This window comes from Phytophthora sojae (genome assembly GCF_000149755.1).
Source record: "Phytophthora sojae unplaced genomic scaffold PHYSOscaffold_2, whole genome shotgun sequence".
NCBI classification, from domain to species: Eukaryota; Oomycota; class Peronosporomycetes; order Peronosporales; family Peronosporaceae; genus Phytophthora; species Phytophthora sojae.
In genome coordinates, this window is record NW_009258116.1 from 7833200 (window position 1) to 7846617 (window position 13418).

The window sequence follows — 13418 nt, forward strand, 5'->3', positions numbered from 1 at the left end:
GACGTTGACACGAGGATCGTGACGGCAACTGGGAACCCAGCGAGGAGGCTCAAGCCAAGATCGACCGGATGGAAGCTCGTGAGGCAGCAGCGCAACAGGATGTCACTGAGGTACCGGACGCCAACGCTGCACCGGATCTCGTTTTGCCTTCGACTCGTAGTCCCAAGCGCAGGGCTAGTTCGGTGTCATCTCAATCGGATTCAGCCACCACTGGGTCTGGCAAGAAATGCAAGAAGTCTCGACTTGGTGATGAACGCAAGAAGTCTCCACTCGCTCGCAAGGAGATGAAAGATCTTACTCCTGAAGAGCTGACCGTGATCGAGGAACCGGGTCGAGGCATCACTTCGTGGCGCCACAAGGGCATCCTGACCACTTTTGCACCCAGTACGACTTACGCCGTCTACGAGTCCGCAGGTTTCCCTGACTACGCACCGAACCACAACGGCGGGACGGGGCCACTCAAGGATCGCTTCAATGTGGACGAGTACCGGGCGATCATGGAGACCCGACCGGGCGAGCGGATGTACAAGCGTCGTGTCATCAACCTCCTCTTCCACAAGCGTTACGCCTTGGGAGTGACGTCGTGCTGACCAAGATCGTGAAGTTCATGAAGGACAACGCGCTGGTCATCTGGTACGCGGGACACTGGGTGACGTATCCGGAGGACTCGTCGTATGGGGTGAAGGAGAAAAAGAAACGCAAGGGTCTGCATGATCCTGCCATCAAGAAATACGCCGAGTTGATCACCGAACTTCTGAAAGCAGGAGCCCCGAAGACGATTCTGTACGAGCCAGGCATCTGGGTGTATCCTGCGAAGGTCTGTCCCTGGATCCTGTTTGACAAGTCCGAGAAGAAACCGGATGGGAAGCCGTACACGATGGCCGAGCAGCTCGAAATCCTGGATCGCGAAGAACCGGCTCGCATCCAGTGGACAGGGTGGGCCCTCGATAGGATCATCGCGGATCGTCCGACGCACATCCGGAAAATGCTGCTGTCTCCCGATGAGCGTGCCAACAACTGGGTCTGCACTGATCACCGTAGCTAGTTGCACACTCGGTGTAGCCACAAGCTAATCTCCACAATTTCATGTCATTCACGTTCATCACCTCACTCCTTCGTCTTAGTCTTATGTCATGCAGTCCGTCTGCTCGTCATTCTGTCGCTCACTCCATTCAGGGGCGCAGTCACTGGTCGATTCAGTCGGTATCTTCATCTTTCCACTACTCCACTCGAATTCTCTACAAATTCAGCGTCGGCAGTTCACAATCAAAATCACATTCAGTTTCAGTCAGGTCACACGTCGGCGGTCAGGATCGAGTGTTCAATCCGGTACTAGACACTGGGGTGGTCATCACCAGCCTGCATAGACTGGAACCTGGCCTTAGCACGGGCACTCTGATTGAATTCATACAGAAGCTCATCACAATTGAGCCTGGTCACTGGTAACCACTCAGGATCGTCGTATCCTTTCCACTTGATCAGGTACTAGCGGAATCTCTTGGAAGTACGAGTGCGCTTGGCCCACCGGAGGTCCAGAATCTTTTCCACTTCGTACTCATCATTCTGTTCGTCCGGCTCCCAGCTGTCCTCGGGCAGCAGGGCTGCATCGAAATCGTCGTCATCATCCAGATCGAGTTCCGCGGTAGGTAGCTTCGTAAACAGAGCGCGAGGCTTGAGGCGGCTGATGTGTACCCAGGGGTAACACGATATCCTGTGTCCTCCACCTTGAGTTTCACTCTGAAGTCATCGTGTACCTCTTCGATCCTGAACGGCCCATGCCACATGTGAGCCAGCTTGCTGCTCAATCCGGTCTGGACTTTCGGGCTGTAGAGCCATACCGAATCACCCTTCTCAAATCCTGTCTTCAGCCTCTAGGACAATTCTCTCCACTTGCGTGTCTGTTCTTCCGATCGTGTTCGCTTCGCTTGTCTCTGGAGGTCCTCGGCACAGGCTATTGCGTAGCTGTAGTCGCGCTGAAATTTCCGACGCCACTCGTACGCAGTGCGTTCAGGCACACTAGATGCTTTCGGACCTAACATCGCCGTCACCGTGCCTTGCGCATCCCAACCGTGTACCAGATAGAATGGAATGTCCAATCGGGTCGCGTCGAACGAGGTGTTGAGGGCGAACATCAGTCGCTCAGCGTGATCATCCCAGTCAGACTGGTCAGACTCAGCGATGTAAGCGCGGACGCTTCGGATGACGGTCTGCACGGACGATATGCCAACGTGGCGCGCTGACGACTGCCGAGTAGCTCCCGAAACCGAGTGAAGACCTCACTCATGAAACGTGGGTCTTGATCGTGTCTGATCATCGACGACGCACCGAAATTCCGGAAGACTCGCTCTTCATAGGCCTCTGCTACATCCTGTGCCGTAGTAGACGACATGGGTTTACACATCACGTAATCAGAGAATAAATCATGAAAAAGCAGTAGGAAGGTGTTCCCTCGTGCCGACTTGGGCATGTGCGTCACAAAATCCATCAACACAACTTCAAACGGGCGCCTGGGCTCGATGTTACCAGGTGACGGTCCAGGGTTGGGAGGTCGCCCCTTTCCACTTGCACAGTCAACGCACTCCTTCACGAAACGTTCCACGTCGGCATACATGCCGGGCCAATAGAACTCGGGTAACCGCTCGTGGGTGCGGGTAATTCCCTGGTGTCCACCTTGAAAGTCCTCGTGAGCGTAATGCAGCAAGTCAGCGTGCAGTGTTTGTGGCACCACAAGACGTGGCTCATCCTGTACGTCCCGAGGTCGATCTCGAGTAGACCGCGCGAGTCGATACAGGATGTCTCTGGCATCCAGTGCAAACAAGTCCGAGAGCTTCGCGATCTTGCGAAGCCGCCTCGAAGAGAATCGATCCAGGTCGCCACTCAGATACGCTTTGACTTCCGAAATGAACTCATCCTGATCTTGGTGTGCCTTAATCCTGCGCCACCTCTCGGCTTGGAACTCCAACGGACCCAATGGGCCACTCGACTCTGTCTGTTCCTGTGTTCTCGATCTGGTCAGGACCGCCATGACTCGAGCACAGTGAGGTAACGGAGCAGAACCGGGGTCCTGTTCGACATTGTCTGGTGACCCCACATCCGGTGTCACCACCTTCTTAGCAGCCGATCCATCTGGTGCATCCTGAACTCCCTCACTCACATCCTGCGCCACAACCACTGGCTTCATCAGCTTTTCGTGGATCTTTGACACTCGCTGCAGATGGATTCGTTCCTCCTCATCCTGGACAGTCCACGTGATACCCAGCGCCAGCGTCTTGGAGGTCAGGTAGTCCGCGGCCGAATTGTATTCACGTTTCACATGAACGAGCCGAAGCGTACTGAATCGTCCTTCCAGAGTTTTGCACCGAGCCAGATGTCGTTGAAGGTTGGGTTGGTTGCAGTTAATCAGCCCTTGGACTTGTTGTATCACAATGCGAGAGTCTCCAATCACGATCAGGTCTTGAACGCCCCGATCCAGTGCCATGGTCAGTCCATTCAGTATGCCGTGATATTCTGCATCGTTCACAGCGACATCACTCAGGATGAAACCTTGTGCATCCAGTACGCTCAAACCAGGCAGGCTCCACAGGATGCATCCGCAGCTTCCTTGGCGAGTCGACGTCTTGGCTGCTCCATCGAAGCTTAACGCAATCCCCTCAAAGTCAGCGACCAACATCTCCATGCTCACCACCGGTGGTGGCTTGACCCGCCCCTTGGCTGGAATCAGCGACTCTGCGATCCGGTCCAAGTGCTCTCGGGGGGTAATACCCGCACCGAGTATAGCGGCTAGACCGTCTTCATCTCGCTGAATTCGGCGAACTTCCAGGTCCCACTGGGAAAGAGTGACGCCCCATGGTACGCAACGTCCATCCGCCGACTTGGACTGAATCACCCACTTGAGTACCGAATAGCGGGTGTACACGATTATCGAACATCCTTCCAGGATCGTCCTGAATACATCCAGTACTCTCATGATCGCGATGACTTCCTTCTCCGCAACGTGATATCGGACTTCCGAGTCATTCAGTACACGCCCCGTGAAGTGGACGGGCTGAATCAGTCCGTCATACTCTTGACCGAGGACTGCACAGGCTGCCCACTGGTTCGCGTGAGGAATGATGACGAACGGCTTGGTCCGGTCCGGATGACGTAACAATGGGGTCGACACGATCTTCCGCTTCAGGATCTCGAACGCTTCCTTCGCCTTCGACAAGTCCCTACCGGATCGCACTTGGTCGTCGCTCAGCTCGTACGGGACTGCAGCTACCACCGGGAAATCCTCTATGAACTTGTGGTAGTAGTTCAGACTGCCGAGGAAGGACTGGATCCCCTTCAGAGTAGACGGGAATGGTAGATCCAGTACGCCCTTAGCGATCTTCGGCGTCGCCCTGAGTCCTTCTGCACTGATCTCATGAGAGAGATACGGGATCGAGCGCTTACCGAATTCACTCTTCGGTAGACTGACAGAGATGTTCCAATACCGCAACCGAAACAGTAGCGCATCCAGATCGATGCAAAGTTGATTCCACGTAGGCGCCCCATGCGCGATGTCGTCAATGTACGAGCTCCGTCCTAGGACAGGGCCCATCTGCATCGGTGCCGGGATGTTACGTTGGAACACAGTCATCTGGTCTGTCAGCGCGGGTAGACGTCGGCCAGACAGGATTTCGTCGTCCGATCCGGTGTCGCTCCCTGCGACGTTGTCCTCTTGCGGCTTCAAACCCAAATAATCTAGTACGTCCTGATCCACCTGAGCTTCCTTACCAGGTGGTAGTCGAACAAAGCCCCACAGACAGTTGTTGAGCATCTGCTGGTACACCAGCGGAGCATTCTTCAGACCAAATGGCATGCGTCGCCACTGGTAGTGACCGAACGGCGACACGAACGCCGAGATGAGCTTCGCTCCGTCATCCTGATCGCCCAGAAGCCGCTGGCCATGTCCAGACTCATAAACCACATCGCGCTCTCGAACCCGATTAGCAGGTCGTCAATGAGCGGGAGAGGATAGTTGGACAACTGGATGAACCCGTTCACGATCCGGTAATCAATGCACATCCGGATGTCGACCCCGTTCTTCTTCAGTACGATCACGATCGGTGACGCCCAGGGTGACGTAGATGTCTCGATCAATCCAGTCTCCAACAACTTCTTCAGCAACGCGTACACCTTCATCGCAAGGTGTGGCGCGACCGAGCGTGCCCTCTGTGCGACAGGCTTAGCGTCTCCACATCCAGATCGCAAACAACTCCGCGAGCTGGGGCAGGTGCCGCATTTCCATCACCTAAGAAGATACTTCGGTGGTACCTCAGGATGCCACGTAATCGGTGTTCGTCATCCGGCGTGCTCACGCCAGGTTCGCCAACATCAGCCTTGTCAATGTCGCACTCGGGACTTAAATCCTGCACCTCCGGGAGGAGTGCGAGTTGGTCTCGCAGCTGGGAGAGCAGATCGCTCCCTTCGTGAATGTACACGGCTGGTTCAAAGTCCAACTCCTCCACACTTAGTCGCATGACCCGCTCGTACTCTTCTTTGAGTTTCTGCACCGGAGTGCAGGGCAGGATACCGGATGGTAAGTCGGAGACATCCTCGTCGGTCACAGCTAGTGTGTCTTCCGACACTTCGTCTTCATCCGGTGTAACCGCGTCAAAGAAGTCCTCGTCATCTCCATCCTGTGCAACATCCTCATCCGGTGCGACAGCCTCGAAAAACTCTTCGTCATCCGATTCGGTGTCACTGGCGAAGTCCTCAGCACCACCCGGAGTCGCACTAGACGTCACAGTCGGGTCAGTCTCTGGTTCCTTCGTCAGCGGTGTTATGCGCTTGAAGCTCGGTTCTTTCTCAACCAGGTCCTCCACGACCGGATCCTCACCGAGTTCCACGATTCTGTCCGACTCGGTCACCGGATTCTGCAACACCGAGGTGAAACACGTCAGGTCCTTCTTCCCGTCCGGATGTAGCATCAACTTGGTCGGCCATGAGTACTGCGCAGGCTCCCCGGCGGGCGGTTCACGATCCCAGAGTGCTTGCAGCCGACGTTGTTCCCTCAGCTGACCCTGTTTGGACAAGGTGTTCTCGTAGATCATCACCTGCCACTCCTTGTATGCCCTCGATCCTGGACGGACGAACCGTCCTACGGTCGGAAAGAATCCATACTCCACAATGTAGGCCAGCGTGGTCCCGGCCACGATCCAGAGATTGTTGGACGAGATGTTTACGACCTTGACTGCCTCGGGCCAGGACTTCGCTCCGTACACGATCTTGGTCACCCAGCGATCACCACGTCCAGCCCACACCACTTCTCGCTGTGGGTTGGCTTGGCCGAACCGGATGCGCACAACAGCCTCCTCACCGGGTCGAAGGTACAGGGTCTCCGGCGCTTGGACTGGCAACCTCATTCCTTGTCGGCGTTGCACCTTGTCCCCGGACATGAGCACAGGCTCTTCATCCGGTAACTGCAGAAGTCCTTCTCGTACACACAACCGAACGCCGGCACAGAACATAAAGTTCATAGCCAATAGCACGTCCACACCTTCACCGATATTCGCAACCCAGATGTCCATGACGTACACCACTCTCGATCCGAGCGTGATCTTGACTTGCGTGCTAGCAGAGATGTAAGTGGTGTTGCCACCCAGTCCGGACACCTTGATCTGTTTATGCCGGTTGAGCTTGATCGTGAGTCTACGCGCAAGATCCAAACTGATCATACTCACCGACGCTCCGGTGTCCAACAAAATCTGCAAGCGGAAGTCGTTCACTGCGCCATGTACCGTAGCCACCTCATGCGAATCCTTGTCTGGCTCATGATCAACTCACCATCCATACCGCTCACCCGGTTCCAGCCGAAATTCGGTCGGTCCATCCGGTGCTCGCAATTCGGAACGGCTCAATCCAGAACGATCATCAACTTGGTCAGGCTGAATCGGGTCATCGTTGCTCAGAGAAATCATGCATTGTTGGTTATCTTGGTGGCTGATCCTCAGCTCTGGTCCGACGTAGGCTAACACACACAATTAAGGGGCCTTCAGCCCGGCGCGTATTGGGTCCCCACCCAGCGGGCTTAGTGGTTTAACGGCCCCCCTGAATTCGCCTTGTCATCCAATAGCTGATCCAGTAGGTTCTTCAGTATGTCCTTCAGTGCTCCTCCATCTTGTGCCAGCTTCTTCAGTGCTTCGATGGTCTTCATAAGTTCCCACGGTCCTTCATGAAATCGTTCACAAATCCTGCACGGGTTGACCTTGCACACGCGCATCGGGTGTCCGCGTCGGTGACAGCGATCACACACGATGTCTATCCAGCAATTCTCCTGTCGGTGTCCAGGCCTCTCGCACTTCTCACAGAATTCATTCCAATCAGGATTGCTTCTTCTCGGCGACTGCGGCGCGGAGGGCTGACCGAATCGAGACGCCCCTGACTGTTGGCCAGGTGGTGGCGGTCTCCATCCTGAGCCCGTCATCACACTGAACACTGCGTCACGTAGTACACCTTCATCCAGCACTGGCGGTACCAGGTCGGGATCCACCGGTCGTGTCGAGGCAGGAGGGACCGAGTCGTGCTTTGGTGCGACCTCGACTCTGTGTTCATCCACCTCGTCTTGGAAACGCACATGACGATCCTCTTCGTCTGATTCATCCTCGCTCTGAACGACGTAAGCGCGGCCAGGACCCTTCGGTATGAATCGCTCGCGTTCGCGGTCTCGATGCACGTTGCCCGCGCGGAAGTCGCGTGGTCTGGATGCCGAGTTCTCACGTCCGCTGTCCTGGTGATCGTCTTCGTATTGACGCAGAATGAACTCCAGGTCGTCGATGCTGTGCAGACGCTGGCTCTTCAGACTGGATCGAAGCTTCGACTCGGTCAGCTTCCGGATAAAACGCTTGATGTGCATCTCACGCGTCCTAGATGACCTCTTGAACTCCATATTCGCCTTGCAGGCGGCCGCATTCAGTCGGAAGAAGAAGTCAAGCGCCGATTCAGTCCGTCCTTGCTCGATCGTGTAGTACCTCTCCGAGTCGGACATCCTGGACCGGCAGTACTTGCGCTTGAACGCATGGGATAGCTGGGTCCAGTCGTCTCGTACATGCCTCGGCAATTGTGCACGCCAGTGGCGAGCGGATGTAGGAAGCTTCAGGCGTAACTCGTACACCTTCATGCTGTCCGTCCAACCACCCTGAACGGTCAAGGTGAGGAATCGCTCCCACCATCGTGTCCGCTCATGGTACGACGCCTTGTCGTCGAAGTCTTCGAGTGAGTTTGAGTTCACGTACGGCCGGAAGTTCATCACCGTCCTGCCGTCCTTCGTCGTCACCGACGTGGAGTGCGTGGGCACGTTCGCGAGCGAGTCGTCGGAGTCGCTTGAGCTGTAGCCTTCGTCGTAGCCGTCATCAGAGCTCGAGTCCGGGTCGGATCCGGAGGGGTCACCACTTCCGCGACTTCGCCCACCGGATGGACGCTTGCGCGGTCCTGACCTGGTGTCCTTCGCATCCTTGGCAGGCTCCTGCTTCACGGGCACCTTCTTCGCGTCCTTCGCGGGGGCATCCTGCTTGTCCTTCGCCAGCGCAGCTTGAACAGCGCGCGCCTTGGCTCCCGTGGTTGCTCTCGCCTTGAGAACGCTGTTGATCGTCGCCTGAAGTTGGGCTGCTAGAAGCTCGTCGGCCCGCGGCGTCGCAGACTGGATGGGCGCCTGACCAGACTGGATAGGCACACTGGATACTGGGTACAATGTCTCACGCCCGGTCTCTGTCTTCACATGCGACACCGAATCAGATCCCAATGTTGCTTGAGCCACTGGATTTTCCTGGCGTGTTGCACGAAGGTTGTGTAACTGGTGGGCCTGAAACCGCTGAATGTTCCGGGAAGATTCTCGCTCCCTCTCCCGCTCAGCTTCAATCTGGTGGACCTTCTCTTGGAATAAATCCAGTTGAGCGTTGAGTCCCCGTTGCACATCTTCGGCCCATCGGGTTCGTTCGGCTTCGGCTTGCGCTTCCTGTTGTCTCCAGCGTTCGGCGAACTCGGCGGCAGCGTGCTCGTGCTCCAGGCGTGCTGCCTCGGCGCGGGCGCTCTCGATGGTAGCCGCCACTTCATGCGCCTGCATCGTCGACATTGGAGACGTGCTGGGCACGCTGGGAGGCTCCGGGACTGGGGCGTCCGGCCTCGATCCGGTCTGCACACTGCCTTGAGGGGTAGCGGTGCGTCCGGCGAGCTCTTGGATCGCCTGGAACGCGCTGTGAAGACCTTCATTCAGTCGGGCCGCGTTGGCAGCGGATGCCCCCTGGTTCAGCTCCATCCTGGCCAGGGCTTCCTGCGTCTGGCGCATCGTGTTGAGCGCAACTTGGGACGCCCCGGACATCATGGACATCGCTGAGCGGCTTGATCGACCGGATCGAGTCGACCTGCTCGACCGACTCGGTGCGCGCTTCGATCTCGAAGACCTTCGGTGGCGCATCCGGTCCTCGTCACTGGAGTCAGACTCACTTGGTAACGGGCTTCGCCTCTCGTGCCTGGACGTCGTTTGCCGACCGGATGAAGCTCTCGACCTTCGGTCACTCCGGACGGTGGTGCGATCGGACTCCGACATAACGACATCGTCCTGCTTCACCGCCGCCGTCGATGACCGAGGGAGTGCTGTCCGGGTGATCTCGACGACTCCTCCGCCTGCACCAGACTGGATCGCTCCTGCCTGCGCGGTCATCACCATGGGTCCGTACCGAATCGCGGAGATGTGCCTCGCGGCATCGTGTCCGGACCACAGAGACGACGAAGACGAGCTGCCTCTGGACGATCGAGCTGCTGACGCCGCACTGAACGTCGACTCGTTGGATCCAGGCGTCGTCCCGAACAGGCTCGAATCAAGATCCGAGGGTGAACGAGATGGCGGACCCTGTGGCGCCAACACTCCAGTACCGGATGCGCGCTCAGACTCGCTGGACGCGTGGTACGACGAGAGCGAAGACAGCGACGGCGTGGACAGCGGCGGCGCAGCCGGGATCGACGACACGGACTGGGTGGACGGCGGGCGAGGCAGTCCGTGCTGCGGGCGCTTGGAATCCGGTTCGCCGGTGGACGACACTTGCGGGCCTCGTGTCCTCCGGAGGGCGGCCACTCGTAGGCGCAGGACGAACTCGCGACCCAATAGTCCAGCTTCGTAATCCGACATCAATAGATCTCCGTCGTTGTCTTCTGCATGGTAGTCCAGGATCGGTGCTCGCACAGCTTGTGACAGTGTCGATCCAGTGTTTCCAGAGTTCGACTCGGTCTGGTCTTGGGCGTCTGACGCATCCAGCACGATCTTGAAGGGCACACCGGATGCCAACTCGCGCCACTCGATCAGCTCGAACGCGAGGAAGTGCTGGACGTCCTCGACCACAGAGCGCACCAGACTCGGCGTGACTCTGGACGACTGCGACTGGAACCACATCGGGATCAGGTTGTGAAACCTGAAACCGGCAGCGAAGATGAGAGACTGGATGAGCGCAACGCACTCGCGCGGCGACAGGATGCTCGGCGGAATCACGATGCCGGAGACATCCTGTGCCAGGCACAGCTCCAGCCGTACCGGACCAAGCTCCGCGATCCACGCAGCGTCTTGACTCGCCATGGCCATTCGGTCCGACAGGTACTTCGACGTCGCCAGCGCGGCAGTCCACCATTCGGTGAAGTCGGGTGCCGCCTCGGGCCAGGCGTACTCCACCTTGAGCGGAAATGCTGAACTGGATCCGACCCGGACGTCGTGTCTCCTCCTCACACAACGAGCCATCTTGATCACCATCGCACGACACGCACTCGACTTGATCCCCCGTGGTCTGATCACAGCGTGCATTCGTGCAGTCAGCAAGCACTTGGCACGAGTTCTCACAGGTTGGCCCCCAGTACCCGTATTTGCACAAGCTACAAGATACAAGCGTCCCATCAACGGCGTTGCAACTTGCGCTACCGCTCGCGCAGTTCTGAGCGCTACAGGGCCGATCACACTGAGCTCCCCACCAACTGGCGCTGCACTGCGCCCCGATGTCTAGCCCCACGTAGTCGCTCACCTTAGCCGCAAACGTCTCATTCCTCGCTCGCTGGTAAACTTCGGCAACAAAGTCCGAGGCGTTTGGGTTAAGTTCACCGAGAGATGGAGGCACCGACAGCGTGAGGAAAATTTCACCCGTCGCGCGGAGACCTCAGTAATGTTGACGAATTCTGGGTCGATGTCGGTCATGCCAAGTGTCCACACGAGAATCGTCCGCAACGCGTCCATCTTCTCACCAGACAAAGCCGACACCGTATCGATCGCTGTGGAGAGAAGCACCTCCGCATCGTAGGCGGTGGCCACACACCCGCTGAACAAGCTGAAGCTGGACCGGTCCGAAGACGACAAGACGTCTAGCTCCGTCGTCGTGTTAACAGCGCGAGATACTGCGAGCGAGAGAGGGATCGAGACGTTGACTTCCCCATAACCGGCGTTGTCATTGTACTCCATGAAGTGAGGAAGCCGACAATCCCCTCCGTGCCACAGCGACGACTCGTCGAGATATTGCAAAAACAGACCTGAAAACGGGTCTGGGTATTGGAAGGTGCTGTTCAGCTCTACAAACACCAAGAATTCAGTCTTGACGCCCACTTTAGCAAGCCCATTTAGCAGTGACAGAGACGCCTGGAAGGACGGAGTTAACTCGAGGTCCATCTCCAGATCGATGCTGCTCTGAGCCAACTTGCTCGACGTGTTGGTCGTGATCTGCACGCCGTGGAATTTCTCGGAGCGAAGCGAACCCGCTGTTAAGCTTTGGAGCTCTGCAGTCGCACCGATGTTTACTATGGAGCCATGGGGTTGAAGCGACATTTTCCTGCGCAGATCCAGCCCCATTGTAATCTCGACGCTGATTCCCGTCTCGCCCAGGGGGATAGTGAAGCTCGCGTTCTTAAGCTGCGTCGTCTCATCCACAGTGTATCCATTCGGTACATACAGGGCCACTTGGAGGTTGGCGTTCCCCGTTAATTCCATCTCGATCGCTTCTTCAAATGACACCCCGACAACCTCTACATCTGCGAACATGGACGCGATGGAGACGTTCAGGAAGCAGTTCTCGCACGTGATGCGGCAACAGTTCGTGGCTGGGTCGGACGTGTCGGAGCAGTTGCCAGTCTCAAAGATCTGGTAGCCGGAGTTGCTCACAGTCACAGTGTCGTTCTCCAAGTTCCACGATAACGTACCAGTCGTCGTGTCCTCAACCGCGGTATAGCTCAAGACCCGGCATGAATCATCATCACTCGACGAGCAGTCGTAGCATTAATTTTGCTGGCAGCGTCTTAGTATCGCCTTCGTAGCCGCATTCAGTCGTGCAGTCGCTGTTCTTTGCGTAGAACTGCAACTTGCACTGCTGCTCCGTCCACTTACTGTCGACCTTAGCCCAGCACTTGTCGACGTCGATCTCCCCTACGTCGCCACCTTTGTCCCCGCAGTCGTATTTGCAGGAAGAATCCTTCACGAACCCAAACGTGCTCGCCTCAAGTCTTCGAGCTTGCGCTGTAGCATCGACCACCGACTCCGTCCGAATGAGGCTGGCGAATCGGTAGAATAGAATTTGATTCTGCAGTCTGGATATAGTTGACCGAAGGTCGCGTGTTCCAGCTCGAGCTTCACTCGACAGCTCCCAGGAGAAGAAATGACTGGTGACAGGTGCTTGGCAATGCTCAACACGTGAAAATACGCGGCTGTTGTGGCGAATGAAACCCCAAAGAACGAATCCCCGGCAACAACTCGCCCCACTGAAGTCTGTAGCGCTTGTTGACAGTCAGCAACGACTAGTGTAGCAACTGGTGCTGACTTTGACACGTCGGAGTTATCGGTCATAGTGTCGAACGTCTCCAGGTTGAGCACGTTGGGGTGTTGCCTGAGGTTCCAAAGTGCCGCTGTCGTCGTGCAGTTGTACGCGAGGTGCGTACTCGGAGTATCCCGACTCGGGACGGCCAGTTCGAGTCTTCGATCGCTTGACTGGTGAGAAACCGACGCCCCACCTGTAATTTCCGGAACAACGAACATGGATCCAACTACGTTGGTGTTGGCTGTAACGATGCGGTGCAGTCCACCCGCAAGAGTAGTGGTTCATAGAACATTACGCCGGCAGTTTTTTTCCTTACCGTAATTTACCACCGAGAACATTCCTGAAACCTTCTTTCGGGACAGCAGCGATTTCAACGACGACCCCTCTCGACCACTTGAGAGCGAGAGCCACGTCTTTTCGATATGAGGGTAGTTTTAGAACCTCTGAACCGGTCAGATCTAATAGACGTTGATTTGACGACGCCCACTTTATAGCGAGAGCCACGTCTTTTGGATCTTAGGGCGTTTCGGGACCGCTCGTTCAAACTACAATCTCCAATTATAGTATCGCCAGTATAGACAAATTAAAGCCCCCGTAACCTGGACATCTTACGTTTTCAAT

General features: G+C 56.6%; 3 protein-coding genes across 3 annotated transcripts; 1 reads left to right on the forward strand and 2 right to left on the reverse strand.

The window, feature by feature from the left end:
* Nucleotides 1–68: 68 nt before the first annotated feature.
* PHYSODRAFT_326272 (hypothetical protein) lies at nt 69–1045 on the forward strand (the record flags this gene model as incomplete). The annotated part of the gene is made up of 2 exons (XM_009522212.1): nt 69–523; nt 577–1045. The coding sequence occupies 2 exons, from the start codon at nt 69–71 to the stop codon at nt 1043–1045; spliced, it is 924 nt and encodes a 307-aa protein (XP_009520507.1).
* A 5014-nt stretch (nt 1046–6059) lies between these two features.
* PHYSODRAFT_366663 (hypothetical protein) lies at nt 6060–6800 on the reverse strand (the record flags this gene model as incomplete). Its single annotated transcript, XM_009522213.1, has 1 exon — nt 6060–6800. A coding segment is annotated over one exon (741 nt), but the record flags the coding sequence as incomplete, so codon positions are not given.
* A 254-nt stretch (nt 6801–7054) lies between these two features.
* Nucleotides 7055–13015, reverse strand: PHYSODRAFT_326274 (hypothetical protein; the record flags this gene model as incomplete). Its single annotated transcript, XM_009522214.1, has 5 exons — nt 7055–10793; nt 10990–11054; nt 11141–12163; nt 12249–12534; nt 12801–13015. The coding sequence occupies 5 exons, from the start codon at nt 13013–13015 to the stop codon at nt 7055–7057; spliced, it is 5328 nt and encodes a 1775-aa protein (XP_009520509.1).
* Between the last annotated feature and the right edge of the window lie 403 nt (nt 13016–13418).